Source organism: Melitaea cinxia, chromosome 4, assembly GCF_905220565.1.
Source record: "Melitaea cinxia chromosome 4, ilMelCinx1.1, whole genome shotgun sequence".
Taxonomy (NCBI): domain Eukaryota; kingdom Metazoa; phylum Arthropoda; class Insecta; order Lepidoptera; family Nymphalidae; genus Melitaea; species Melitaea cinxia.
In genome coordinates, this window is record NC_059397.1 from 16,974,982 (window position 1) to 17,002,823 (window position 27,842).

Sequence of the window (27,842 nt, forward strand, 5' to 3'; positions counted from 1 at the left end):
CACGTTTTATATCCTTTGACCTCCCTCAATAAACTTGTTGTCTATTCGAGAATTTTTCTAATCCCAACAATCAATATTAGCGCGATTAAATAATAAAACATTTTTCTATTATACTGGGTGTAAAACGTTTTATTTATTACGATAGGAATATATTGTTTGTAAAAAAATCCTGAATAAAAACTTAAAAAAAACGAGTGTGCTTTAGACTACACGATTGAAGTAAAACTTCTGTACAGTAGGCCTGCACTGTGTTTTAGATATACGAAACATAACTAGCTATGATAGGAAGAGAGAAAGAAAATGTGACAAACCTCTCTTGCTCCGTTCGCTTCGCCTGATCATACTTTTTGTGACGCTCTCGTTACGTATTCACCAGCTTATTCCCTAAGTCGTAAAGAAGTTTTACTCGAATATAGTACCGATTCTTCTTCGGTTACAATAACCAATATGCGTTAACTTAAACTTACCAATATATGAACGCAATGAGCTGCAATTACAGCTACTAGAAACGTCCCGATGCAGCCTGGTATCAATCCCGTGTGCTTGAAGGCAGCTGGCATCGCAAGCAGTCCTGTTCCTAGCGATGACTTTAATAAGTGGAAAAAGGCACCTGAAGTCCTGTGAAATAAAAAGTCCGTATAAATACTATAAATAAGGCAATAAACCGTAATAACCAGTAAAGACGTCGTTACTGCTTAATTTTTATATTTTATAGCCAGCTTTAATGTTCATTTTATTTGACTTCAGTCACTTTTTAACAGACTTCCAAAAAAGGAGGAAGTTCTCAATTTGATTGTATTTTTTTTTTAATTCAAACATTCAAGTTAAGTTGACATAGTAATTAATTTATTCTATAAAGCTACATATTAAAAATTTCATTTAATTTCCTTCGTAAAAATTGTAAAAAAAATGTTTGAAAATCTTTCTATAAATAATATCTAATCTCGCGACGTGCATATTGTGAGGAAAAGATAAAAAAATATGTGTTCAGTAAAAAAAAAAAATTAACGATACGTAATTCGCGAGGTCAGCTAGTTCACAATTAATTACACAATGTGATTTACGTAATATTAGGCATGGATACTACTTACGATGTTGGATGTGTAACTTTTCTGTGCTCAAAGGGATTGTAGTCGTCATTTTCTTCCACGCTGGCATCCAGAGTGACGGTCGACTCCATTCGTAAAACATCATTCTTTTTATCCGAACTGTTAAAAAAAAACAATATATGACTCGTATTTCCTTACTTTAAAATATAACATAGTCAAAAGGCCTTGATTTGATTCGTTGGATGAAGGTAGTAAATGATTTCCCCAAAATAAGGAAAAGGATAAAAAGAGCACATTTCGTTTCGACTTCTTACAAAGAAATAGAGAATGAATGTAAAGAATGCTGATTTCCCATTTCTTAACATCCTCAAGCTTTCTCATAAATAATAAAAGACATTTTTATGACCAAATAAGCCACAAAACTTGACAACAACCCACATTTTCCTCCCTTTCTCATCTTTAACTTTTAGTATCTTTAGTTTTCTTATAGTATATTTAATTTTAGTTATAATTTCTGATCATTGTTAGGATAGATTCACGTAATCGTTGGTGATGTCTTGACATCAAGTGACCAACCATCTATTTTTGACATGGTTCAACACAGTGACAAACCTCCGGACTTATCCTTCTCATTGTAGATAGACAAAGTGAAAAAAACACGTTTTCAGTTACAAAACTCCGATTACTTTGTCGCGGTATTTTTATTATGTTTTTACTAGCTGACCCCGCAAACATTGTTTTTCCATATATGTTATTAACCCTCTTAATCCTTTATTTCTTAGGTGTATGAAAAATAGATGTTGGCCGATTCCCATACCTATTCGATATGCACACAAAATTTCATAAAACTCGGTCCAGCCGTTTCGACGAATAAATAATTTAACACAATAACACGACTGAAAGAAACAAATTAAAAATTATAAATTGTTTATTTAATGTCTACATTATTCTCTAGTGAAGGATATGGGTGGACCATCGAGTGCACTATAATCTTTACTAATATTATAAAGCTGAAGAGTTTGTTTGTTTGTTTGTTTAAACGCGCTAATCTCAGAAACTGCTGTTTCGATTTGAAAAATTCTTTTTGTGTTAGATAGCCCATTTATCGAAAAAGGTTATAGGCTATATATCATCACGCTAAGACCAAGTGGAGCAAAGCACCAATGAAGAATGTTTCAAAATCGGGGGTTCTTTTTTCCCTTTTGAGAGTTTCCGCTGCGTGCGCTGTGAAAAAAGTTAAAGTTTCGCAAATATCGTGTATGACTGAATTAATCATCTTTAAAAGTTCTAAAAAAAAGTCTGCGACCAACGCGATCTTTTAAGGTTGGCTCACTATAACCTTTTTTATGCTAACCAAGTTTGTTCTAAAATAATGCATTATTTGCGAAGATGCTATTATAAACATGATATTAATCCTTATCGTGAACTCATGTGTTTTGCCCATAGTCACCACGCTGGGCAGGCGGGTTGGTGACCGCAGTACTGGCTTTGTCGCACCGAAGACGCTGCTGCCCGTCTTCGGCCTGTGTATTTCAAAGCCAGCAGTTGGATGGTTATTCCGCCATCGCTCGGCTTCTTAAGTTCCAAGGTGGTTGTGGAACCTTGTTATCCCTTAGTCGCCTCTTACGACACCCACGGGAAGAGAGGAGGTGGCTAAATTCTTTAGTGCCGTAGCCACACAGCACATGAGTTCACGTTATTTTTGGCGTAAACTTGTGGAGGCCTATGTCCAGCAGTGGACTGTATAGGTAATGAAGTAATCCTTATCTAAATAAATACGTTATTCATCACAATAATTTAATTTAAAACATAAGAGCCTTTTACATAATTCGATTTTAATGAGTATCTCAAGAGATATCGCAGTTTTAAAATAACATCGCAGCAAAATAATGATCAAGTATTGCGCGCGCCTCTGTTCCACGCGGACGAAGTCGCGCACAGAAGCTATACCTAATAAAAAAGGTTTTTACTAGCTCCAGTATACGAACAAATTTCTTTGGGCACGCGTAGTGCCTGCATTTCCTGGTCATTAGATGCTAAAAATCAAACTTGACGTTCTAGCTTTACGTGAAAAATTGTGTGCACCGTCAAACCCTTAGATTCGACAAGTCGCACAGCCACGATATTATCTATTTCGAAATGTCGAGCTGTATTTAGGACCAAATCCTATTTATTGCACATGTCTTGAAATGCACGTTTTGCATGCCACACTGCGACACGTTCTCTGACGATCTGTTCTTTTCATTTTCGTAGTTACTATTATTATTATAATCATCATTTCACGTATCGTACTGTAGTCTCTGATTTTTGTCTGTCTATCTCTCTTTCTGTTGGCTTATCTTCGGAGCGGCTGAACCGATTTTTATGGGATGGTCATTAGAAGACAAAAAAGGTTGGGGGGCAAAACATAGGCTCCTTTTTATTCCAAAATTTCCTCTAAATCGGGGTTTTACGCAAGAAAAACCATATTTACCGTATCCGAGTACCTAACGCCCAGATAGGTAGATATGGAATACCCAATCATTTTTTATTAAATAAGACAATTTTTACAATAATTGTGTTGAATTTTTATGGGACAATCATAAGAAGGTATAAAGATATAGTGATGAAAGTTATAGGCAACTAGTTTCCTCAAATTAACGCGGGCGAAACCGTAGTGCACAGCTAGTAATTAATAATACGCCACATCGATATTTAGAATTGTAAGATATGTGACATTGATCTCGTCATAGCTTCGATTATTAACTCACAGGCATGCATGTGAGATAGGCGGAATGAGTACGCACTGAGATGGAAGAATTGCTTTGAATAGTACTGTCTACTGAAAATGGCATGCTCAACGTGCTATACACATGTACGTTCTAAATTTAAATCTACATTTCACCACTAGATACTAGAAAATGTATAATTAAGATAACCGGTTATAATGCATTCAAGGGTTTTATGTGACTTTTTCAGGTTCTGTACAAAAGTGGCAGCAACGAAACGTCCTTATTAAGCTAATTTTCTAACTGCCATATTCTTGCAAATGCAATATATGAGATGCTTAGACTAGCACTAATGGAAAGCATTACTATCACTGCTATCGTTATAAATAATATATTTTTTAAATTAAAAAACAAAAACCCGTCTGCAACAAATAACCACTAAAAAAAAGGAAAAACAAGCTTAACAATTTAGTGTAAAGTGTATTCAGTATCAGTCAGTACAGCCTATTGCAGTTCGCTGCTAGACATAGGCCTGCCCAGTTCGTGACAGACATCCCGGCTTTCCAAAATTTTCATCCAGCTTACACTGGAAATCTTACGGAAATCGTCGGTCCAACGGGTCGGAGGATGTCCCACACTGCGTTTCCTAAGACGCGGTCTCCACTTCAGGGCACGTCTGCTCCAAAGGCATCGGTTCCGCGACACAGGTGGCTAGCCCACTGGCACTTCAACTTGCTAATTCTGTGGGCTATACTGGTTACTTTCGTTCTCTCGTGGATAGTCTCATTTCTAATCCAACTCAAATCATCTAGTGATATGTATTCAATTTTGTACCCACATTTTTTTTTTATTTATTTACATAAAGCAAGTGGTTGAATAATTTTATGATTGGGTCAAAAATACTCAAGCTTATGTCAATGTTAAGTCTACGTGATGAATATCCCAAATAGGATCAAATGAAACGAGGGACTGAGTGAATAAATATTAATTCAGTATATTTCTGGAATTTTGAAAGTAATGTAGATTTTAAGTATTTTTCAGACACTTCTCTAAATAAAAATGAAATATATATATCAGCGATTACCTAATTACGTTTATAATCCGTTGTAGGTATAATTAAAATAAAGTAAGTTATACTAACTACAAAGAAGATGGCACTGCGGTCGCTTAGAACTGAATACAAAATCATTTCAATCAAAAAAATTTCAACCTAACGGTTACATCGTTCCATAGCTTAATCGGCTAGAGCACCGACACAGTGAGTCGGAGATGCAGGTTCCATCCTCACTGAAACGGTAGATTTTTGATATGATATTAAAAATGTTTAGAATTTCCTTCCAATGTGTGGGTACACAAAAAATAAATAATACGAACTACAAAGAAACTTCATATGTACGTAACAAACAAAACGACGTGGTGTGAAACCGATATACAGTTTTAAATTTGCTTCAATTTAACACTAAGTTCATAACAAAGATAACATACCTAATGTATTCAGCTACCTTCATTTATTTACATTTTATTTCCATTCCATTAAAATATTCGAGGAACTAAGCTAATCTAGAGATTATTTACGCTAGAGCGTCTTGGTAGACATCAACTTTTATTAAGTCATCGGCATTATTAAATTTTGATGATGTTATTGTTCCAACCTGTAATATCATCCTGTTGAACATGGGCCTCTTTCTCCATGTGGGAGAAGTATTAGTAGCTTAATTTACCACGCTACTCCACTGAGAGTTGGATATATTCTATAGTACGAGTAACGATCGCTGTGAGGTATCTATGATAGCAACCAGGACAGTCAGCTTAATATGCTGGTTGTACAGAAGAGATACCCGTAAGTGCAGACATTCAGACGGGAATCAAATATTTTTACAAATACAAATATTCACTTCGAGCGGGAATCGAACCTGCGACCACCGATGTTTAGACACTTAGGCGCTTACATGGCATGCGCATCACTACACCAGAAGGGTCGTTAAGCGTGATAAATATTACTTAAGTGTTAATCTGTTTAAGAGAGAGTGTAGTACAGTTCAGTTACACGTGACTTAACCGTATGTATTACATTTTTAATATACCTCTGTTCTATGACTGATAGCTAAATTCCTACATATTTTATACTGTTTCAATACGTTTAACATCTTGGGAACAAGTATCTGGTTACGGACAAGATTACTATTACGATCTGTTTACAGTCGACAAATACGTGACTCGCTACTCGCTATGAATACCTGTCGGTTATTTCAATACCAAGAGCGTATGCCTTCTAATCAGTTATTAACCCTGTTTGTAACATTTCCCTTTTGTATAACCAGGTCGACAAACAAGCGTACGGCTTGTCTGATGGTAAGCGACTACCGTAGCTTATAGACATTTGCAACACCAGAATCATCGCAAGCACGTTGCCGACCTTATTCCCAATTCCCTCCAGGAGCTCTGGTCACCTTACTCACCATCAGAAACACAACAATGCTTAAAAACAGTACTGTTTAGCTGTGGTCTTCTGTAAGGTCGAGGTACTTCCCAGTTCGGCTGCTCCATGTTTTGAACAGGAAATTTCCCGCTCTGCTCTACCTCAGTTAAGGTTAGGTTACTTCAAGTTATCCTTTGGTATACTTTTCTTGACATGTAACTATTTACAAAACCAAGTCACTTTCACTATATATAATAACTGTCACTTTTACTATAGGTACTGATAATATTTTATACTGAGTTGTAAACAATAATAATTATTTTTTGATGGTTAATTCAGTTTGTAAAGTCCCATTGTTGGGCATTGGTCTATTTCTCCATGTTGGAGAAGGGTATTTCTTACTATTTTTGTGTTTTCATTACCATCACTATCACGTGGGGAGACCCACAAGGACAGGCAGCCCAGACCGCGAAGAAATAATTATACCAATATTTCCCCACCGAGCGGAAATATAACACGCAACTGCTAGTATTTAGGCACCTTCAAGCAACTCTATAGCAGAGTGGTGTCATTAAATAATGTTTAAGGATAAAACACGCTCTACCAGTTGACCTTAGAACGTGCAATAGCGAACGCTTACAAATGAAAAAATCGAAAACTAACAATAACACATAAAAAAAACTGACAAAAGAAGATAACAATTAACAGACAGAATTAAATTAAATACACGAGAAATAAATACATATAAATAGATTTATAAAAACAAATATAGGCACATAAATATAATTTAAAAATATAATATAAAAATATAATATTGTTGAACACTTTTGTAAAAATGAAATTCAAACATTTGTAAAGATGAATTTCAATTGTTTTTTTTCCTAGTAATATTGAAATTACCTCTCTTCCTTCATATTGATGTTAACATGTAAAATAAATCCTGTAAATTAATTATCACTTTTTACTATAAGGACACTCAAATAACTATAACAACACACTATAATCACTTAAACATTGCAAATAAACGTGTTGTTTACTATAAAGGTAAGAAAGGACTGAGCGTATTTGTGTTATAACTTACAATCGTCATTGAGATTTAATTGTCAGTAGAGTGACTAGAATCTACAAGTCTTTAAGATAATCCAAGTAAAAAGGTAAGTACACTTTTAATTTGAAAGTTTTAATGCAGGAAATGAAACCGGTTTTTTGTTTTTAACTTGATTTCGAAATTGGAATACCGAATTAATGTTAAATAAAACGGACATATCGACTTTTTATTTAACACGTTTACTATGTAAATAATACTTAATAAAAAACTTTGTACAAAAAAAAGAACGGTTATCTAAATTTGATATATAGATTATAGGGAGTTGGCGCGATAGTTATATGGAGATCACGGTCATCCGTGCCTATGGCGTAATGTTGACAAAATATCGGGAATTTCACAATAACAAACACGGAAAATCCTATACATCCAAAACATTAGTAGATCTATATAAATAAAAATGAATGTTGCTAAGCGCATAACTCGAGAATGGCTCGACTAATTCGGTTAATTTATGTTTTTGGATGTTCCTTAAGGCCCACGAAAAGTTTTAATACAAAAAAAAGAATAATTAATAAAAATATTTGTACTATTAACTTTTGATAGAACGAAGTCTGTCCGGGCAGCTAGTTATAAATAAAACAGTCAATTGTAAAGAGTTGACATTGTAGTGTAACTAATGACTTACTAATACTAAATACTAATTAATGGAGAACCGGTTTTTTTTTGTTCATTTATACTGCGAAATACTGAATCGATCGGAATAATACTTATACCATAACATGCAGCGTATTTCTGAGAAGGTTTTAGTATATAATATGTTGGTTATTACTTATCGCGTAAGAGAACATAGACGGACAGAGGTCGCTAGTTACAAATAAAACTAATTATTACGAATGTTAAGAGGTATTTTATGTCATAGCACTGTGGTCAACAAATTATGTATGTAATTAGCAATATCAATGTAAGTGTTGCTTGAATGATATTAAATATACGCTTAGAATTATTGAAGTATGGCTATGCTATTGGCGCAGTTTGACCTTGCTGTCTGTTCCTACGTTGTGGGTAAGATTTATTCCCTAGCCATGTAAAATTTAATTGTTTGTTCATTCACACATGGTCGTGTGTTCCTAAGCTAAGCCACCTAATGCTTGTGTTATAGGTAGCAGCCGACTGCCATAGCTATTTTTTTGGATAAATATACATGGAAATAATACATATATACATAAATACTAATATTACAACCCAGACTAAGTCGGGAATCGAAACCCACCACCCGCGGAACAGAAAGCAGGGCCACTATAAACCGCGCCAACGGGCTAGTTGTTTATATATGTATTATTACGAGTACGTACATTTATTAATGCCGACTGTTACTTAATACTCAGACACTAAAATGCCTACCTTAGAAACAGACGACAATGTGTATGTGCTTAATTTATTTATTAACTTGTAGTCTTTCGACTTTCGGAAGCTCGTTTTCTATATTCGCAGGGCGCGGGCGTAGGTTATACTCGCACTCTTTACAATATTATGTAGGTAGTACTTAAAATGATTATAACAAAATTGTAATACGATCCGATCCAATCTATCGTGTGGCATAGGGAGTAACTCAGAGCAGTGCCTAGGACTTGCGACCCAGGTGTAGGTTTAAGGAGATCTCCTTTGGGATACGTATCAACGCTCACCTTCACTGCTCGAGTTATCCGCCATAATATGTAACAATTAATTCGTATGCACAAATTAATTATCGAATGAGTCTAGGTTAAGCTACTAGCAGGATACAACAAGTGCATCGTGCCAAGCCAGAGCCAGGACTGCCTTAGCGGCGGTTGCACTGTTCATTTTATACACGTCAGAATAACTCGAGTAATATAATAAATGAGGGTAGATGACTATCGAACGATGTGCTAGGTGGCGCGATCGTTGCATCTGTTGTTTACAAATTCCTTTGTAATTGCGTATGACAGTACTAGTGTTGACAAACTAAATATTTAATAAGCTGTTTTCATTTACTTGTATATACTTTGAAATAACATCACGTCAATGCTATTTTACTTTCATATCAACAGTTTTAGATCATTGTTGTCAAGCCGTTGTCAGTCGTTGACAGGCGTTATCATGATAGTAATAATATCGTATATATTCGCATTCGCATTCGCATGAAGCCTGTAATATCCCACTGTTGGGTATAGGCCTCTTTCTCTACGTAGGAAGGCTAAAAAGCGTCAACTGGTATAGGCGTAGTTTTGTTCTTTTTTTACTATATACATCCATTGTATCTGTATAAATGGAAAAATATTAAGTTAATTTATAATATCAAAAAAAGTATTTTGTTTAGTAGTAAAATTTATTTTAAAAGATTTACTTACTGTTATTCTTTAATGTAAGTAGAAAGCTGTATATTTTCATAGAATAATTTAATTTAAATATTCCGTTTTGGGATATGCTCACTCTACTCGATAAACAGAGATAAATATACGTTTCAACGCCGTGAATGATCTCTATCGCACAGTTTCTTGATCTATGTCAATAGCAAGAAAGATAAAACAATTGTAAAACAAAAAAAATACAGTATATGTAAAAATCTACATCGTTCTATTATAACGTATAAATATGCCATCTATTTTTATATATTTTTTTATAAAGTGATGTAAAATGTATGTTAGGCGTTTTATTGTATTTTCCTTACGGAATAACCTTGCTTATACTTTTATAAACAGGGTCATTAATTAGTTTTGGGCTAAAAAAATTTATATTTTACGTAATACTAGTACAAAGATTATGTTTGTCAGATTTTTATAAATGCTTATAATATAGTTACTTATGTGAAATTCGACCTTTAATAATAAAATATAATGGTGTACACTTTCCGAGCTCAAGTGTCTCTTTGGATCGTTTTTAGTACAATGGATAATTACGGTACGATAATATAATTTATATCCACGAAGTAATGTATGTTACATTCATAAAAATAAATATAAAATACAAGTAATGATAAAATTTATATTTCAAGTTTTCGACATCTTAATTAAACGTTTTTTTTTCTGGGACAAGGTGAACGTGTGTAAAATTAGATGGCAGAAGCCACTTCACAGTTATAGACATACAAATTCAAATATTATTATTAACTTTCCATGATATGCAAAATATTTTATTAATTATTATTATAATATAAATGTTATATGTGTTATCCTTATGTGTAGAACGATAAGTTTTGTAATAATAAAAAAACTAGCTTTTAATCCGGCTTCGCCCGCAAAGATCTAGATTTGAAAGACCAGAAACATGTAGACCTATCTAGATATAATAGACCATACGATTTTAAGATGTTAAGTCTAAAAATAATAATTACTTAAAATTAGCAAAATTTTTATATTTTGTAAATTATCGTTAAAACAAATGTTAATGTTAGACATAGTTTATAGAGAGTACGTTAAGACGTCGGTTTCGGTTGTTATCGTATACACCTGATTGCGATCGTTACTCATAGTAGGGAATATATCCGACAACCCGTATTGGAGCAGCGTGGTGGATTAAGCTCTGATCCTTCTCCTACACGGGGAAAGAGGCCTATGCCCAGTAGTGGGATATTACAGAATGAGGCTGGCTGAATTGTTTACAGGACCTACAGTAAAGCTAGCGTCTTTTCTATAACGTAAAATCAAGTGATTCAACTAAAATTAGTGAATAAACATATCGTTTTGGAGTTCTAAGCTATGCGCATGCCAAATTTCATTGTGATTGATACTAATAGTTAATATATGTGTTACGTGTGAGTGCTATATGTGTTATGTATGTATAAACTAGTTGTGCCTGCGACTTCTTACGCGTTGAATAAAAAAAAATAATAATTGTTCAGTTCGCAGAGTTACAAAATTAATAAATTTCTAAAATAAAAGTAGCCTAGTAAACTACGCCTCATTGCTTGCCAGTGAAAGTCCCGTCAAAATCGGTCGAGCCATTTCAGAGACTAGCTGGAACAAACAGACAGACAGACAGACAAAAAATGTAAAAAATGTTATTTTGGTATATGTACCGTGTGGTCCGGCCATATGCATATCCATATGCATATATGCATATCCATATGCTGCCATATCCATATGCATTTAGTAAAAAGCGGTTATTTTAATATAACAAACAGACACTCCAATTTTATTTATTTGCATAGATATAATATACATAAATAAATAATTAATGATAGGTACCTACTGAAACCTATATTATATTATAACAAACAACCGAAACAGGTACATTGGTACACCTTGCCCAAAGATTGTCTGGAAGAGATCGCTCTTGTAGCGATAACTTTTTATACTTTGGTTTATTTTGTTATTATTTTATTTTTTCTATGTTTATTTATCAAATCCTGTATCAAATGACGTTTACAGTATAAAAAATCAATTAATATAAAATTTTCAAACTTTGTCTTAGGAAGTGAATTGATATGTCAGTCGTAACATTGCATTATGCTCAATTTTGATTTTGTAAATGTTTATTTTCTGAGTAGACCAGATAAAGAGAAGGTTGAAGATTGTTGTAATGACCCAGCGAGCATTGTCATAGTTTTTGTGTTAATTTTAGAATATTGATATTGGGCACTTACTACATTAAATTTCTTGTATTTCTTAATGAATTCAAGCTAAGAAAGTCCTTGCACTAAAAGAAATCACGAGATTCCTAATGAAACGCATCGTGTTACGCTCGTTAACTCACTTAAATGTATCTAGTGGAAGCTATTGGGCAAAAAAATAAATTTGGTTCGCGATTTGAGATAGTGTGATAATAATAATCGATAAACGAGAAATTAAAACAGCAAATACACTTAACGTCATGCCTACAATTAGATTGCTTATTCGTTGCAGTATTATGATTATATTATTCTTTCTTTTTATTTCTATATAATTTTGTACATTGTATTTCTCAGCTGTTGTTCCTCCCAAAAAATAAATAAATAAATAAAATAAATAAATAAATTATTATGATGGACATTGAACTAGGTTATTAATAATTGATTAAATTTATTTTTGTCAGCATCGTTTGAGTCTATGTTCAATCTTTTCTCTTTTAAACTTAGTATTACATTAAACTGTATTTTAGTAAATGTTACTACTCATTACAGTTTTAGTATACTTAAATGGATTTTAATCTAAAATAAACGACTTTGAATATTCCACGGTGGACAGTTACTATTTATAACGTCATTAACTCTCTGCATGCGGCACCACAGTTTCTTTGTCACCATTTGCATAAAGTTTTAAATAAGTTAATAAGGAATAGTTTGCAGAACTCATCGAAATCGGTCCCCCCAGTCAAAAAGTATGAGGTAAAATACATGAAAAAAAAAATACTGTCGAATTGAGAACCTTCTTTTTTTAAAGTCCGTTAAAAATATAATTTTTTGTCATCCTACATACAGGTACAGGTTGCTGTGTGGTTACGGCATTAAGAATATGTCACCCTCTAGGCGACTAGGGGATAACACAGTTCCACTACCACCTTGGAACTTAAAAAGCCGACCGATGGCGGGATAACCATCCAACTGCTCGCTTTGAAATACACAGGTCGAAGACGGGCAGCAGCGTCTTCGGCGCGACAAAACCAGCCCTGCTGTCACTAACCCGCCTGCCCAGCATGGTGACTATGGGCAAAACACATGAGTTCACTCCATTTTTGGCGCGAAGTTGTGGAGGCCTCTGTCCAGCAGTGGACTGTAATAGGCTGAAATGATGGCGATGATGATGACATACAGGTCATGAGCAATAGTTTTTGGTATTTTCTTTTTGAAAGTTTGAGATTCACCCGAAAAAATATTCTTTTTTCTTGATGTTTTTCGAAGCTTCTAACCCAAACCTCCTAGGATTAGGTAAACTTTCCGTGTACAGCATTTTAAAAATCGAATATCAGGATTTGAAGTAACTCGCTTTATTCTTTAATTCGTCTTGAGTCTGTTTCTACTTTTCTAATTAAAACGACAATCTTTATACCTGTTCTCTGATAATATCGATTGACGTAACTTATCTCGCATTCTTGCAATTTTACGCCGAATTTCCTCCGAAAAGCATATTTTTGCTATTTATTTCATATAAATATCACGTCTGTGTATTTTGATAATAATGCTTGTTTGGTAGTCGTTCGCAAATGTTATAAAACGAAAATTCGAGTTCGTTAATTTCGTTAAGTCCAATTCCAGGAAGGCCATATGGTTCTCGAAAATTCTGCGTATAAATTTAAGTGGCATTTACAATGCGGAGGCCACGCTGTAATTAGATCTCACGATTGTCTTTGCGTGTTTCTTTGAATGAGTAATAAGTATGAATTAAGTTAGCTTAAATAATAGTAATTTATTAAAAACTAGCTGTGCCCGCGACTTCGTCCGCGTGGAATTTAGCAAAATAATTATTGTTCAGTTTGCAGAGTTATAAACTAAAAAAAAACCGGTCAAGTGCGAGTTTAGATTCCCTTGCGAGTGTCGAAATTTGAAGCATAAACGACTGTTATCTTTTGATTCCGTTAGTTTAAAAGTTTGATTTTTTCATAGCTCTAAGGGACAGTAGACCTAAGTATTGTGTATGAATTTCAGCTTGATACCTCCACGTGTCAGAATAAGGGTCTTGACAGACAGACAGACAACAAAGTGATCCTAAAAAGTTCCGTGTTTTCCTTTTGAGGTACAGAACCCTAAAAATATCTAAAATAAAAGTAGCATAAGTTACTCCTTATCACATCAGCTATCTACCAGTGAAAGTCAAAAATGTTCACCTTACTCACCACACAACACTCCTTGACAACAAAGATATTTGATTGTAATCTTCTATAAGGTTGAGGTCCCAGTCGGGTTGCTCTAATTTTTGAGCAAAATATGTATTTCTCGCTCCTACTACTGGTACCTCAATAAAAAATATACAAAGGGGGCTCAATAAAAGGGGCTAATGCTCAAATGCTTCCCCTAGCCAACCATAGGGTGTAAACAGGCAATCGTTAGATGCATCGAATAAAAAGTGCGGTAAGTCAAAGTACAGAACAGAAAGCATAAATGAAGCAGTTAAGGATTCTAGTATTTCAGTAGATTCAACACGAAAATAACTTTAAAAATAAAACACTAGGTACGTGTACAGCTCTACGTAAAAAAAAATTGTGGTTGCTTTTCCAGATGTTATTGCTCCTGTTAACAGTATTAAACAAATTCGGTCACTTCATAATTTCACTCACAAAGAATTACGGACGCTACTTATAAAGCGCAATAATAGGAAAATGGAACTCAAAATTATTTGAGTTCGTTAAGTAAATAAAATGAGAAATTGAATCATTGGTTCATTTTAGTTTAAGATATAAAATTATGAATTAATAGGTTGAATCATCATCATCATCATTTCAGCCTATTACAGTCCACTGCTGGACTGGTGTTTTAATAGATTGAATGTAATACGAATATTAACAATACCAAATTTTTCTTCTCATTGAGGAATATCAATTATAAAGATAACTAGTAGTTTCCCGCGGCTTCGCTAGCATGAAAATTGATAATATTTATATGTGTATATTCTTATAAGGATAAAAATAGTGTATAATCATTATATTATAGCAATCATGACCTCTTTGAACTTGTATTTCGTGCATTAGAACTACCAGATCACGTTTCATGGAACAGTCATGCGAAAAGAAGTCTTCCCATAGATTTCTCTAACCGTTTTTAGGTAATTTTAGTAATATGAACTAATCTTCATTTTGCCCATTTTTTAAATTTAAGACTCTAGCATTTAAAACCCTAAAATAAAATTATATTCTTCTAATATTTTCTACTTTACGTTGAAGCAGACGTCGGATCGACGATATATGTAAGATTGCGGATTTAGGCTGGATGAGGATTGCGGAAAAGAGGGATGTGTGGTGTGAACTTGCGAGGCCTATGTCCAGCAGCTGACTGCAATAGGCTAAAGTGCTGATGACGATATGATGAAAATTTCTACTTCCGATATGACTAGAAAACGAAAATATATTGAGGCGTAAAAATTACACCAATACTATACATATTACAACATTTTAACTAATACTGCGTCACCAATAACCGCGCGTATAACCGCGTTTAAACATAAGGGTAAAATAATATTTATACAAAAATAAGACGCCCTTTTATACGAAATGTCAATAGTTTCGATGTGAGTGATTTTCCGTCAATTTCATAAATGCTGATAAAACGTCCATGGAAAAAGTTTAAGGCGACTCCAGAAATAACGGATTTCCATACAAATTTCCGGCTTCAGTCATTTAATGTTAGAATTTTCACACGTGTTTACTTATTTTTAATTAGTAGTCTAGAACTAAAATTTGATGTTTTCACCTCCAAAAATGACGAAATTCTTATTTGAATTTTCAATCCTTATTTCATCAATCAAATACCCCGGCCGAAGACAGGCAGCAGCGTCTTCGGTGTGACAAAGGCAACCCTGCAGTGACCAACCCGCCTACTATTTTTGGCTCCAACTTGTGGAGGCCTATGTCCAGTAGTGGACTGTGATAGGCTGATGTGATGTGATGATTTCATCAATCATTAATGGTAGATTGTCCACTAATGCTGAAATGCATATTTTTTCGTTTTTAATCAATAGTACAAAAATTAAGTTTATGTTTATAATTAAAAATAAAATACGGATGGACGGATTTTTCTGCCCTATTTGACGCCCTTAGAGGTATAATTTTTCAAAATCTGTTCTTATTGAACGTCTATTACAATCAATGTGTAACGTTTGTAGTACAAAAATGAAGGACTTTTATGCAAACTTCTTAAAGCCCTTAGACCTTTAAGAAGACCTTTCGAAAAATTCGTTATAAGCGAAAGTCAACAAACTATATACTACCTACCTGCAAAATTTCGTCTCTATACATCCAGCGGTTTTTGAGATTTCGTAATGAGTAATTGACCTAACGATATTCTATATATATAGACTAGCTGAGCCCGCAAACGTTGTTTTGCCGTATATGTTATTAATCCCCTTAATTCCCCATTCTCCTATAACTTAGGGGTATAAAAAATAGATGTTGGCTAATTCTCAGACCTACCCGATATCCACACAAAATTTCATAAAAATCGGTCCAACCGTTTCGGAAGAGTATGTTAACTAGCACTGTGACACGAGAATTTTATATATAAAATAACGAAAATTAAAGACGGATTCATCGTTTAAGAGCAATTCGTTACTTTATTTTCTTCTTAAAACTGAATGTTCTAAAATTCATCAGTAAAGGTAATTTTACACAAATGTACTGTGCTATATTATTTGAGATGTAAAACAAAAACAATAACACCAAGACACTAGCTTTATTTAAAAAAGTAATAGTTTTATGAGTATCATTTAATTATTTTTTTATTTTATTTATTCACAACATCGTGTATTGTCTACGAACTATAAAAGTTTTATTATGTGACGCTCCTTCGAAAGCCCCATAAAAGATGCTTTATGGTTTTTACTGATATTATTCCTAATGCTTTCTATTCACGTAGTAAATGTTACGTTTAATTTTCATGGCTATGATTTAGAATTTTCTATATGGTGACATACAGTCATTTAACATAATCAAAAAATTTGGACTTAAACTATATCGCGATAGTAGTAGAAAAAACTATTCTCATAAAATACCGTTGAAATAAATCAGTTTTAATAAAAAATATTGGTATAAGCATTTGCGTTTACATTGATTGATCGATTCAGAGTGTAACGTCCCACTGTTGGGCATAGTTGTCTTCCTCCATGTAGGAGAAAGCTCGGAGCTTAATCCACCACGCTGCTCCTATGCAGTTTGGCGCATGTGTCCCTACTACGAGTAATGATTGGATCGCAGGTGTCTTTGATAACAAACCGGGGCCTACAACTTAATGTGCTCTCTGAGGTACGGTACTCACCAGAACAGGCACTAAGATCGAAAAAAAAAAATTGTAAAAATACAAATATTCACTGCAACATGCACACGCTTCACCGATTGGTGGTCATTGTATTTATCCCTTATTATCTTGTAAGAAATAAACGTAAATTAACAAAATCGGCACATTTCTTGTAATTTCAATCTTTCTTCAGCATACATTAAATAATTCTGAATTGTAAACATGTATAATGTTTATTAAACTATTGTTATTAAAAAAAAATCAATTTCTAGCATTGAATAGTTTTACATATACATAAATGCGATTGCAAATAAATCTACGCCATTTTTCATTAAAAAAAAAAACGAATGTAAAAGACATGCCAGTCACGTACGTATATGTATATAAAAAGTTACTCAGAATATATACTCATCATTACATCATTACAGCCTATACAGTCCACTGCTGGACATAGGCCTCCACAAGTTTACGCCAATAATACGTGAACTCATGTGTTTTGCCCATAGTCACCACGCTGGGCAGGCGGGTTGGTGACCGCAGTACTGGCTTTGTCGCACCGAAGACGCTGCTGCCCGTCTTCGGCCTGTGTATTTCAAAGCCAGCAGTTGGATGGTTATCCCGCCATCGGTCGGCTTCTTAAGTTCCAATGTGGTTGTGGAACCTTGTTATCCCTTAGTCGCCTCTTACGACACCCACGAGAAGAGAGGGGGTGGCTAAATTCTTTAGTGCCGTAGCCACACAGCACAAAATATAATATAATATATACTCAGTTTATATGAAAAAATATAGTCTATACAATTAACGTTTCGTACCTTTATATATATACTAGCTGCTGCCCGCGACGTCGTCTGCGTGAGCGCTATACAGCACCAAAAATCCCTTCGATTATACCTTTTAAAATTACATTCATTTACCCGTTTCTTATTTACATTTCATATCTACAGAAAAATTTCATAGATGGCGCTGCTTTAATATTGCCTTGTCTACTTATATTCATTTAATTATGTTTATCGGCTTAGTTACTTATATTGCGTGATTTTTATAGTGTGAAGCTAGCTTATATAGCATGGCTATTAACATAATAACAACATTAAAATATGCGTCATTAGATTACACGTTGTTACAGAATGCGTTGAGGAAATAAAGGTTCATTGCTCGTTCCCGGTAGGTGATAGCATGATAATATGTAGCCTATATGTTGACCCGACTTCTTAATAATATTCGCGCCAAATTTGAAGTAAATCCATGCGGTACTTTTTGAGTTTATCTCGGACATACATACAGACAAACAGATAAACAGACAAAAATTCTAAAAACTATATTTTTGGCATTTCTGGAAGAAATAAAAGGCTTTTTTATATATATTACAGTACTCATAAAACTGTTTAATATTCTACAAGCTCGGACAGTGGCATGTGTCTCGAAGGATACATTTATAACTAACTAGCTGACCCGGTGAACTTCGTATCGCCTAACACAAACTTTATCGTAAGGTATTAAAGTTCAAATTGACTTTTAAGTATTATCACAAATCTTTTGTATGGGAGTATAGAAAAGTGTTGTTTTTAGACTTTTTCAGGAAATTTAAATTTTATTTTTGTGTTACCCTCACGTGAGGAATTCTAAACATTTTTGAATATCATATCAAAAATTGACCGCTCCAGCAGGATTCGAACCCGCGTCTCCGACTGACCGTGTCGGCGCTCTAGCCAATTAAGCTATGGAACGATGTACCCGCCAGAGCGAAATTTTTGATATGATGATTTTTATTTTCGGTTTAAGCGAACCATGGCGCCGTCTATAGTGAGTTCTTTACAGAGACCCGTAACTATTTAAAGTTTCATATTACAATGAAAATATTTGACAGGAGACGACACCATGCTATTTATAATACGTACGATTTTATTTTTGTGTTACCCTCACATTAGGAATTCTAAACATTTATGAATATCATATCAAAAATGGACCGCTCCAGCGGGATTCGAACCCGCGTCTCCGCCACGGTGGAGAACTCACTATAGACGGCGCCACGGTTCGCTTAAACCGAAAATAAAAATCATCATATCAAAAATTTCGCTCTGGCGGGTACATCGTTCCATAGCTTAATTGGCTAGAGCGCCGACACGGTCAGTCGACGCGGACAGTTCAGACGCGGGTTCGAATCCCGCTGGAGCGGTCAATTTTTGATATGATATTCAAAAATGTTTAGAATTCCTAATGTGAGGGTAACACAAAAATAAAATCGTACGTATTAAAAATAGCATGGTGTCGTCTCGTGTCAAAGATTTTCATTGTAATATGAAACTTTGAATAGTTACGGGTCTCTGTAAAGAACTCACTATAGACGGCGCCACGGTTTCGCTTAAACCGAAAATAAAAATCATCATATCAAAAATTTCGCTCTGGCGGGTACATCGTTCCATAGCTTAATTGGCTAGAGCGCCGACACGGTCAGTCGGAGACGAGGGTTCGAATCCCGCTGGAGCGGTCAATTTTTGATATGATATTCAAAAATGTTTAAATTTAAATTTTTTTTTTAGAATTTTTCTCTCCGTAAGAACCATCCTCGTACTTCAAGGAATATTTTAAAAAAAGAATTAGCGAAATCGGTCCAACCGTTCTCGAGTTTTGCGCTTAGCAACACATTCAGCGATTCATTTTTATATTATAGATATTCAATAAAAGTTCCCTAAATGTTGGTTGAGAGATGAGTAGCTCACAATTGTGTTTTAGGGTTTTATAAATGTTTTATAACTACTTTCATTTCAAAATTTAAGTTTGTTTAAAACGTGAGTTGCTAATGTTGAGGTAGTTTTAATATTTCTGAGTTATTTTCTAAAGCTCCACCTTTGTAGTGTAAAATTTGGACCATGTATTCAACATCATCAGTACATCCATTATATACACCTATGTACGGTCAAGCATAAATATATATTATATTAGTTATTTATCTAGTTATAAATGCTATTTACAATGTCATAGGCGTAGAGTACAAAACAAGAGTAAGTGAAAATAGAATTCTTCTTTGTCATAAAATTAATTGAAATATTTGAAGAATAGAAATTTGATAATATTTGAGAGTTAACTTCTAAATATTTTGTTTTTATTCTAATGAATCTAATTCTTGGAGTGGACATTTCTTAATAAGATTATAATCAAAAGTTTAAAATAATAGCAAAATAACATTATTATTCTATATTCAATATAATTATATTTTTAATTGCCTTTTAAAAACACTCGTCAGATAACTCTGGAACTATATAAAAGCGATTCTATGACATAGTAATTATTTAAATTTTTAACGTAATTATTTAACACTTCACTGATATTTTATAAGGTACCGCATTCCCATCATATCTCAACTTCAGCAGTAAGGAACAAAAAATTATGCATGGAATCAATCAAATATGGAAAGCAGTGACTTTTTTAAAGGTAAATGACTGTGATTTTAAAGTAGAGCGGTAAATTTTCCAGTATTATTTACTTAAAATTTACAAACAATAGTCACCAACAATGATATCTTTGTTTCTTCCCAATAAAAAAAGAAAAAAAAAACTAGTTAACTGCAGCATACAAAGATTACGGTAGGCGAAAACTGCTTCTCTGCTTATAGAAATAGCTCTGAGATACAGAGAAGTATCTAGTGACATTATACAGTGTTTCGAAAATCTTTGTAAACTATTATTTAACTTTTTTATTTGAATGCAATCGTTCAAGTATTTTCAAGTTTATACCGAAGCTTACTAGACTGCAAAGTTTTCAACTGTAAATAGTAAAGTACTCGCAATTTACAAAGTTAATAAAGACTCTTTTCAATGGGTTTATTTGAAAAGAAACCAATGGCTCTATTATACAAGTACTGGATTGAATAAAAATGGAAAATTTCCATTTATATATACAGTAAAGTATAGTTTCTTAGATATATTAAACACATTAAATTAGTCCTAATATATTTAAAGAGACTTGTTGATTTAGTTAAGAACGTGGTCGCTGTGTGACAAAACCTCCTATTTTTTTTAAGAATAAAAAAAAAATTAAGCACATTAGCAGTTTGAAGAATCACTCATACAAATTTGGTTGTACTATAAAGTCCAGACGATAACAATCAGAAAAGTGCTCTTCGATGTAATGGTTAGCTGTTCGACATTTCGACATCGTAAAATTACGCTTAATTCGAACTGAAATGGCATAATGGGACACTTAAGAATTAAGTGTCGATAGTTAACTGAGAGTAATGCAATATGTAACAAAATTTTGTGTCTAAAATTGATAATATCGTAGAACTAATTTATGTTAAGTCTATATTTAGATAAAAAAACCTACTTTAATCTAGGAATTTCAAAGAACTGCATTCGTTTTATCCAGTTACAATATAATTATGTCTGTAGCAATTGCTTGACTGAGAACTATTGTATGTTTGGAGTAGAACTCTCTTGGAGTACGGCGACTTTGGAACTATTTAACCAAAAGATTATCAATAAATATTGCTTCTTAAGTACTGTTGTGTCTCTGTGAGTTGCGGCAGACGAGCGGCGGAGCTTCTAAAGATGCGTTGTTTTAACAGCGAAGATATGTTTGGCAACGCGCAGTGGCGTTCATATGCTATGGTAACTCTAGTGAGGATTGTGTACCACCCTAGTGGTATAAAAATTAAACATAAAACGAGATAATTTCTTTATTTCGCTTATAACGATATCCTACATTACTTCTTCTCATGACCAAGACCACATAGGCTTTCACATAGAATCCATAAAAGCCTGTCGACGTCGAGATGATAGTCTTATTTTTCACATTATAAATGCGAAAGGAATCTGTTTCGATTCTTTGATTTTATTTCTTTGTTGGAATGAAACATGTGATATAAAATGTGGTCTCGATATTTCGCCGTATCGGAGAGGATTTTTGTGTAGAAAATGATGCCGTTATCCGCTACATATTTTATCGTTTTCATATTCGTACATTTTTCGTTTTTTTATTTCCCGCGATCGTTTTGTGAAAATATTGTATTGTATAAGTCCGCCTTGCAGATTACCATTGTAACTTTCAATACGTATGTATATTAAGACGTATATCTATACATCCTAATTGTATTATCCATAAAACAATATTTTTTTCATATTAATACATAAAAAAAAACAAAAAAAAAATATTATGATCAATCACCAATTGATTGTAAGCTATTTTATTAAAAAAAAAGATAAAAACATTTACAAATGTAATAGATTAAAAAAAAAAAAATCGACAAATAAAGTGCTACACGGTTTTATAGTTTTAGCAACTTTCTCTTCAAATATTGTCAAATCCAAATCTGATAATGAATAAATATAAATTAAGGATGATAAAAATATAATGATAGTAAAAAAAATAATCTTATTACGTAACGATCTTGCTGCAATAACCAAATATATGTATGTATAATAAAATCTGAGCTACACTCTGTCGATGTATATCAATCACGCAAAGATTCCAATGTATCCAAGAATGTTCGATGTGAAAATTAAACAAGAAAGCTTTATTTATTGTCAGGAATTCACAAAAGTAAATGAGATATATTCTTTTAAACATTCTTTCAATAAAATTTGTATACTATTTAATACTGCACATTCTATCTTTATTTTTTATATCGAGCTAAGAATGAGCAGTCATAAACAAAAAACAAAAATGGAGTTCAATAAAAAAAAGTTTCCATAAAATTGTGACATTTATTTTTTCATAGTACATACAAATACAAGAGAAATGGACACGCTTAGTACTAATATTATAAAATGGACATCATATATAAAAAAATAAAACGAGTGTTCCTTAGACCACACGACTAAAGTAAAACATCTTTAGCTCCATCTAACTTTTATCTCTTACTCAACTTTCGTTCGCCTCACTCGATCACACTCTTCGTAACGCTCTCATCACGCATTCACCGACTCCCCAAGTCGTGTGAAAGGAAGTTGTACTTCAAAAATTAAGCATACTCAATAAATGAATTAATCGATTCATAATCGAAATTACAATATGGGCATTGCCCTTAATAAATATAATCATAAATTTTACTGTATTATAACTTAGTGTCAACAATAATTTAAAAAATGTAACACAGTCGATCAAAAACTTTTTTCCTGAGAGCGCGTTCAAACAAACGAAAAACAAATTCTTAAGCTTTATAATACTAGTATAGATTTAAAATTCACAATAACAAGGAATTTATTATAAATCTTAATAACAAAATACATATAGTTTTAAAAAAATTTTGACTAGCCCGTTGGCGCAGTTTGTAGTCACCCTGATTTCTGCTCCGAGGGTTGTGGGTTCGATTCCCACCCCGAGTCTGGGTGTAATATAAATATTTGTTTATATATTTATATATGTATTATTTATAAGTATGTTTATCGAAAAAAAAAATATATATATGTAGCTATATACCAGTCAGCTGTTACCTATAACACAAGCATTAAGTTGCTTACTTTAGGAACAGACGACCGTGTGTGTATTGTGTAGATATTTATTTATTTATTATTTATTTATTTATTAAATTACAGTGTTGGTCAAAAAGATGCGTTGTTCACATATAATGCTTTTATAGTTTAATAGCTGACCCCGCAAACGTTGTTTTGCCATATATGTTACTAACCCCCTTAATCCCCCCCCCCCTATAACTTAGGGGTATGAAAAATAGATGTTAGCCGATTCTCAGACTTACAAAACATGTACACAAAATTTCATAAAAAAAAATCTCCACCCGTTCGGAGGAGTATTTTAACTAACATTGTGACACAATAATTTTATATATATAAGATAAGCGACAAGTATATCTTAATAATAGTAACCTGTAACTTTACACACTTTAGAATCACGAAAACGAGCATCTAGTTTACCATTCGAACTCGTTTGTCAGGTCTGTATATTCCTTAATATGTTACAATACAAAAAAGTAAGGATATTAAATTACAAATTAAACATAGTTATACACGCTTGTTTTTCATACACACACTACAAAAAAAAAAAAACAATCATTCGCAACATAAGAATCATAATACAATTCTTAATTAAAATAAAACAACATAATTATGAAGAAAATAAAACAACATATTATTAAAAGAAATCCGGTAAGCTGGCTCATATCATCTCATATCAAGCATAGGTACCCTATTACATTATAATAATTTTGGTCTTAACCAGATCTTAAATATATTTTCTTTTAAAATATAACACACAAATATGAATGAAATTTCTCACATCAATATAACAATTTTGAGTGTTTATAACATGACACACGAAACTTAAAACAAAGTTAAAACTTTACGTGGTAACAAAAGCGCGTCATAGATCATTCAACCATAGATCATAAAATTTTGACATTCAAATAAATAAACTCTTTCACTCCCGGTTAACTCTACAAGTACTTACAATAATAAAAATAGTTATTAGGTACTGTATTATGTACATCCTTAAAATAGATAAAATTAATTAAAAAAAAATACAAGTATCAAACTTAAGTAAACGTATAACAGTGATTTTAATTTTCCCTATGAAAGATGTTCTTTAATTTTTATATAGTTTTTAAAATTTCTCTTTATTATATTTTTTACAATTTCACCCACATAATAATTTATAGTCAAATACCCACTTTTAAATCTTTGTACACATAAGTTACACATAGCTATATACAGCAATATAATTACAGGATTTTTCATTCAAAGATTTCTGATTTACAACATCAAATCGATGTACATATATTAAAAATATTCTATTTAAAATTTTTTATATTACACTAATTCGTAAGTAAAATATTTACAGTCTAAATTTTTTAACGCAATGAAATTTTCGTTGTATATTCATCGAAAGTATATTTATATTTTTTTATTACATTACACATATTTTATAAATCAAAAAACAAAAAAAATTAATACATTATCATTAGACTGAGTTCCTAGGTTAAAATGGTAGAGCACACATTTGGTGTAGAACCCTGGTGGATAACGGTGTTAAAGTCTCGTCAAAGTTAATAATATATAAATATATGTATTTATAGATAAAATAAATACATAATTAGTAGGTAGTGTTTATGGATATGTGATTATATTCCATTAAATACATATGAATAGTTATCCAAGCTAACTACACCTAATCAATTTTATTTACTTTCCAAAGGGATTCAAAGTCGACTTTTCAAAGGGCTTTTTGAATGCATACCAATTTTTCTTTGGTTCCCATTTTAATAATCCAGTATTTATTTATTTTAATTAGCAATTCATTTAATTTAATTTTTAATATAGTCGATATATTATATGGTTTTTAGTATAATATCAATTTATTAACATTTTGAAATTTTCTTACGTAGAGCCTCGCTAATACGTACGTATAATAAATATATAGCTTTGTACCACTTAGTAGGGATTACAAACATATCATACAAAATTGGCTTTTACCAAACAACTTAGTTTAAAGCATTTAGCAGGTCAAACCTGTTGTATTCGTTTTATATTCATATATATGTCAATAATAATTAAAAATTAATAAGAAAATACATTTTAATTGTTGAAATTGTATTGATTCTTTACTACTATAATTTTAAAATAGAGTTATTTACATAAATACTTAATATTTGAGCTCGAGTTTAAGAATAAAATAAAAAAAGAGGTTAAGAATGTATGCATGAGTATTTGTCGTTATAATGATATCACGGTAAATTCAGAGTAATAAAATCATTAATACAGGAAGAACGTTTTAGGCCTAAAAGTTAATATCTCTTGTCTAGGTCAAGATATATATGAAAAAAGTCTCAAAAACAGTTTCTCAGTAATAAATCATTACAAAGTATAAAAAAAGTCGCTTCCCGCTGTCTGTATGCTTATATCTTTAAAACTACGCAACGGATTTTGATGCGGTTTTCATTAGTAAATAGAGTGATTCCAGAGGAAGGTTTATATGTATAATACATGCATAATATAGTAGAGGAACACTAATAGTTTGCAACCAAGCGAAGCCGGGTCGGGTCGCTAGTAAATAAATAAATAAATTATATTAATATCATTTAATTATTCAAAGTCAATTCAGTACAAGATTAAATAAATTAAAAAAGTGCGTGAGCTTCGTAGCGCTTGTTTAAATTATATCTGTAGTTAGTTATAAGAATTTTAATTAATTTTATAAAGAAAAAAATTGTCCTTTTGAACGTGCTTATCTATGGATCAACGGAACCGACTTTTTTTTCGCGCTACAAAGCCTTTGCGTCGATCGCATAAGGTTTATACAACTTATAACACAGTAAAATTTGACCACTACCGCACTCTTCCACTTTACAGTTACATATAATTATCTGTACGGGAGAAGCCATGAGCGTTACACATTTATTTTATACCGTACATATATATTTTATCATAAAATTATTAAGTTTAAAGCTCATTTCCAAAATCGTTTGAAAACGTGTAACCGCTACTTATATATGACATTATGACGTATTATGACATTATTTGTCTTGTCCTGCCATTACTCTAAATTTAAATTAAAAAAAAATGGTCAGTCGGTTAAGTGAACCCAGTTAGTATTAAATTTGATAAATGTTTATATATCCTATTTTACTTATGAGTTTTTATTTTTGTATTATTTACATTTTTTTAAATAAATCGATAACTAATTTTTTTTGTAAAAACAAATATGATCTTATTTATTAATTTTATTACTTTATTTACATAATAGATTAGTAAACAAGCGTACAGCTCACCTGATGGTAAGCGATTATCATAGCTTATAGACGCCTACAACATCGCAAGCGCGTTGCCGGCCCTATATTTGGAATGCTTATGTCTTGTGTGCGTTACTTTTTTAACTATGATTGAAGAAATTGAAGTAAAAAAAAAGAAAGGTTAATCTGACTTAATTTTATCATTTCATTATTTCATCTAGTCAAACAGATGAAATCAGATTTTCCTTTAGTATTAGATATTTCAGCAAATAGGTAGATAAAGCTGGGGCTAAGGGTAACTTTATAATTCACATTTTTTTATTAGATAACTACAATTAAACTTCTAAAATAAGCCGACCCAAGTATTATATATGATTATTATATATTTTTAGTTACAATATGTAGAAATGGTAAAAATTTATTAACATCGAGATTCTTATATCACTATATCATATACGCACATTTACCGCATAAATCACACGATTCAAAGAAACTCAAAAAGTTTCGTTATAGTAAACAACTTTAGTTCACTTTTCACATAAAATCTTACTCATATAGAGGCTGGGTCGGTGCAGTATTCTTTGCCTGCCCTGTCCTGGGCCACGTGATGCGGTACAGGAACTGGCTTCCTTCCTCGCCTGTTTCGATGACCTGCGCAACGTGAATAGATATTTAAATAATAATAATTTGTGAGTGTTTGTTTGTAAATATAAATCATATTTTATTTTGATATCATCATTAATTCTACTGAACAAATTTGGATTGTAACGTGTGGTGTTTTCAAACATCGTAATATTTGTAAATTTTATTTTTAGGAAGGATATTTTTTAGGATATTTAACCGTATCTAATAAATTATATTGCAAAAAAAAAATGATATAAAATAAGAAAAATGTTATTGTATCGTATGTGTATGCGTGTATGTATAAGTATCATATTATTACATCTACGTGTGTATACATTATTATGTGTGTGTGTATTTATACATTGTATAGTTATGTATTTATTATATATTATATTTTTATTCTCAATACGTTTAGATTGTTCACGCTAATTTTGCGAT

The 27,842-nt window shown here is 32.4% G+C and overlaps 1 protein-coding gene across 1 annotated transcript in view; it reads right to left on the reverse strand.

The window, feature by feature from the left end:
• Positions 1–27,842, reverse strand: part of LOC123670440 (proton-coupled amino acid transporter-like protein CG1139) — a 57,245-nt gene that overhangs the window by 27,191 nt on the left and 2,212 nt on the right. Inside the window, exons 3-5 of the mRNA XM_045603936.1 lie at positions 27,331–27,431; positions 1,092–1,208; positions 468–618 (exon numbers count right to left, since the gene is read on the reverse strand). Coding sequence (XP_045459892.1) covers positions 468–618; positions 1,092–1,208; positions 27,331–27,431 — 369 coding nt within the window. The remainder of the gene's footprint in view (positions 1–467; positions 619–1,091; positions 1,209–27,330; positions 27,432–27,842) is intronic.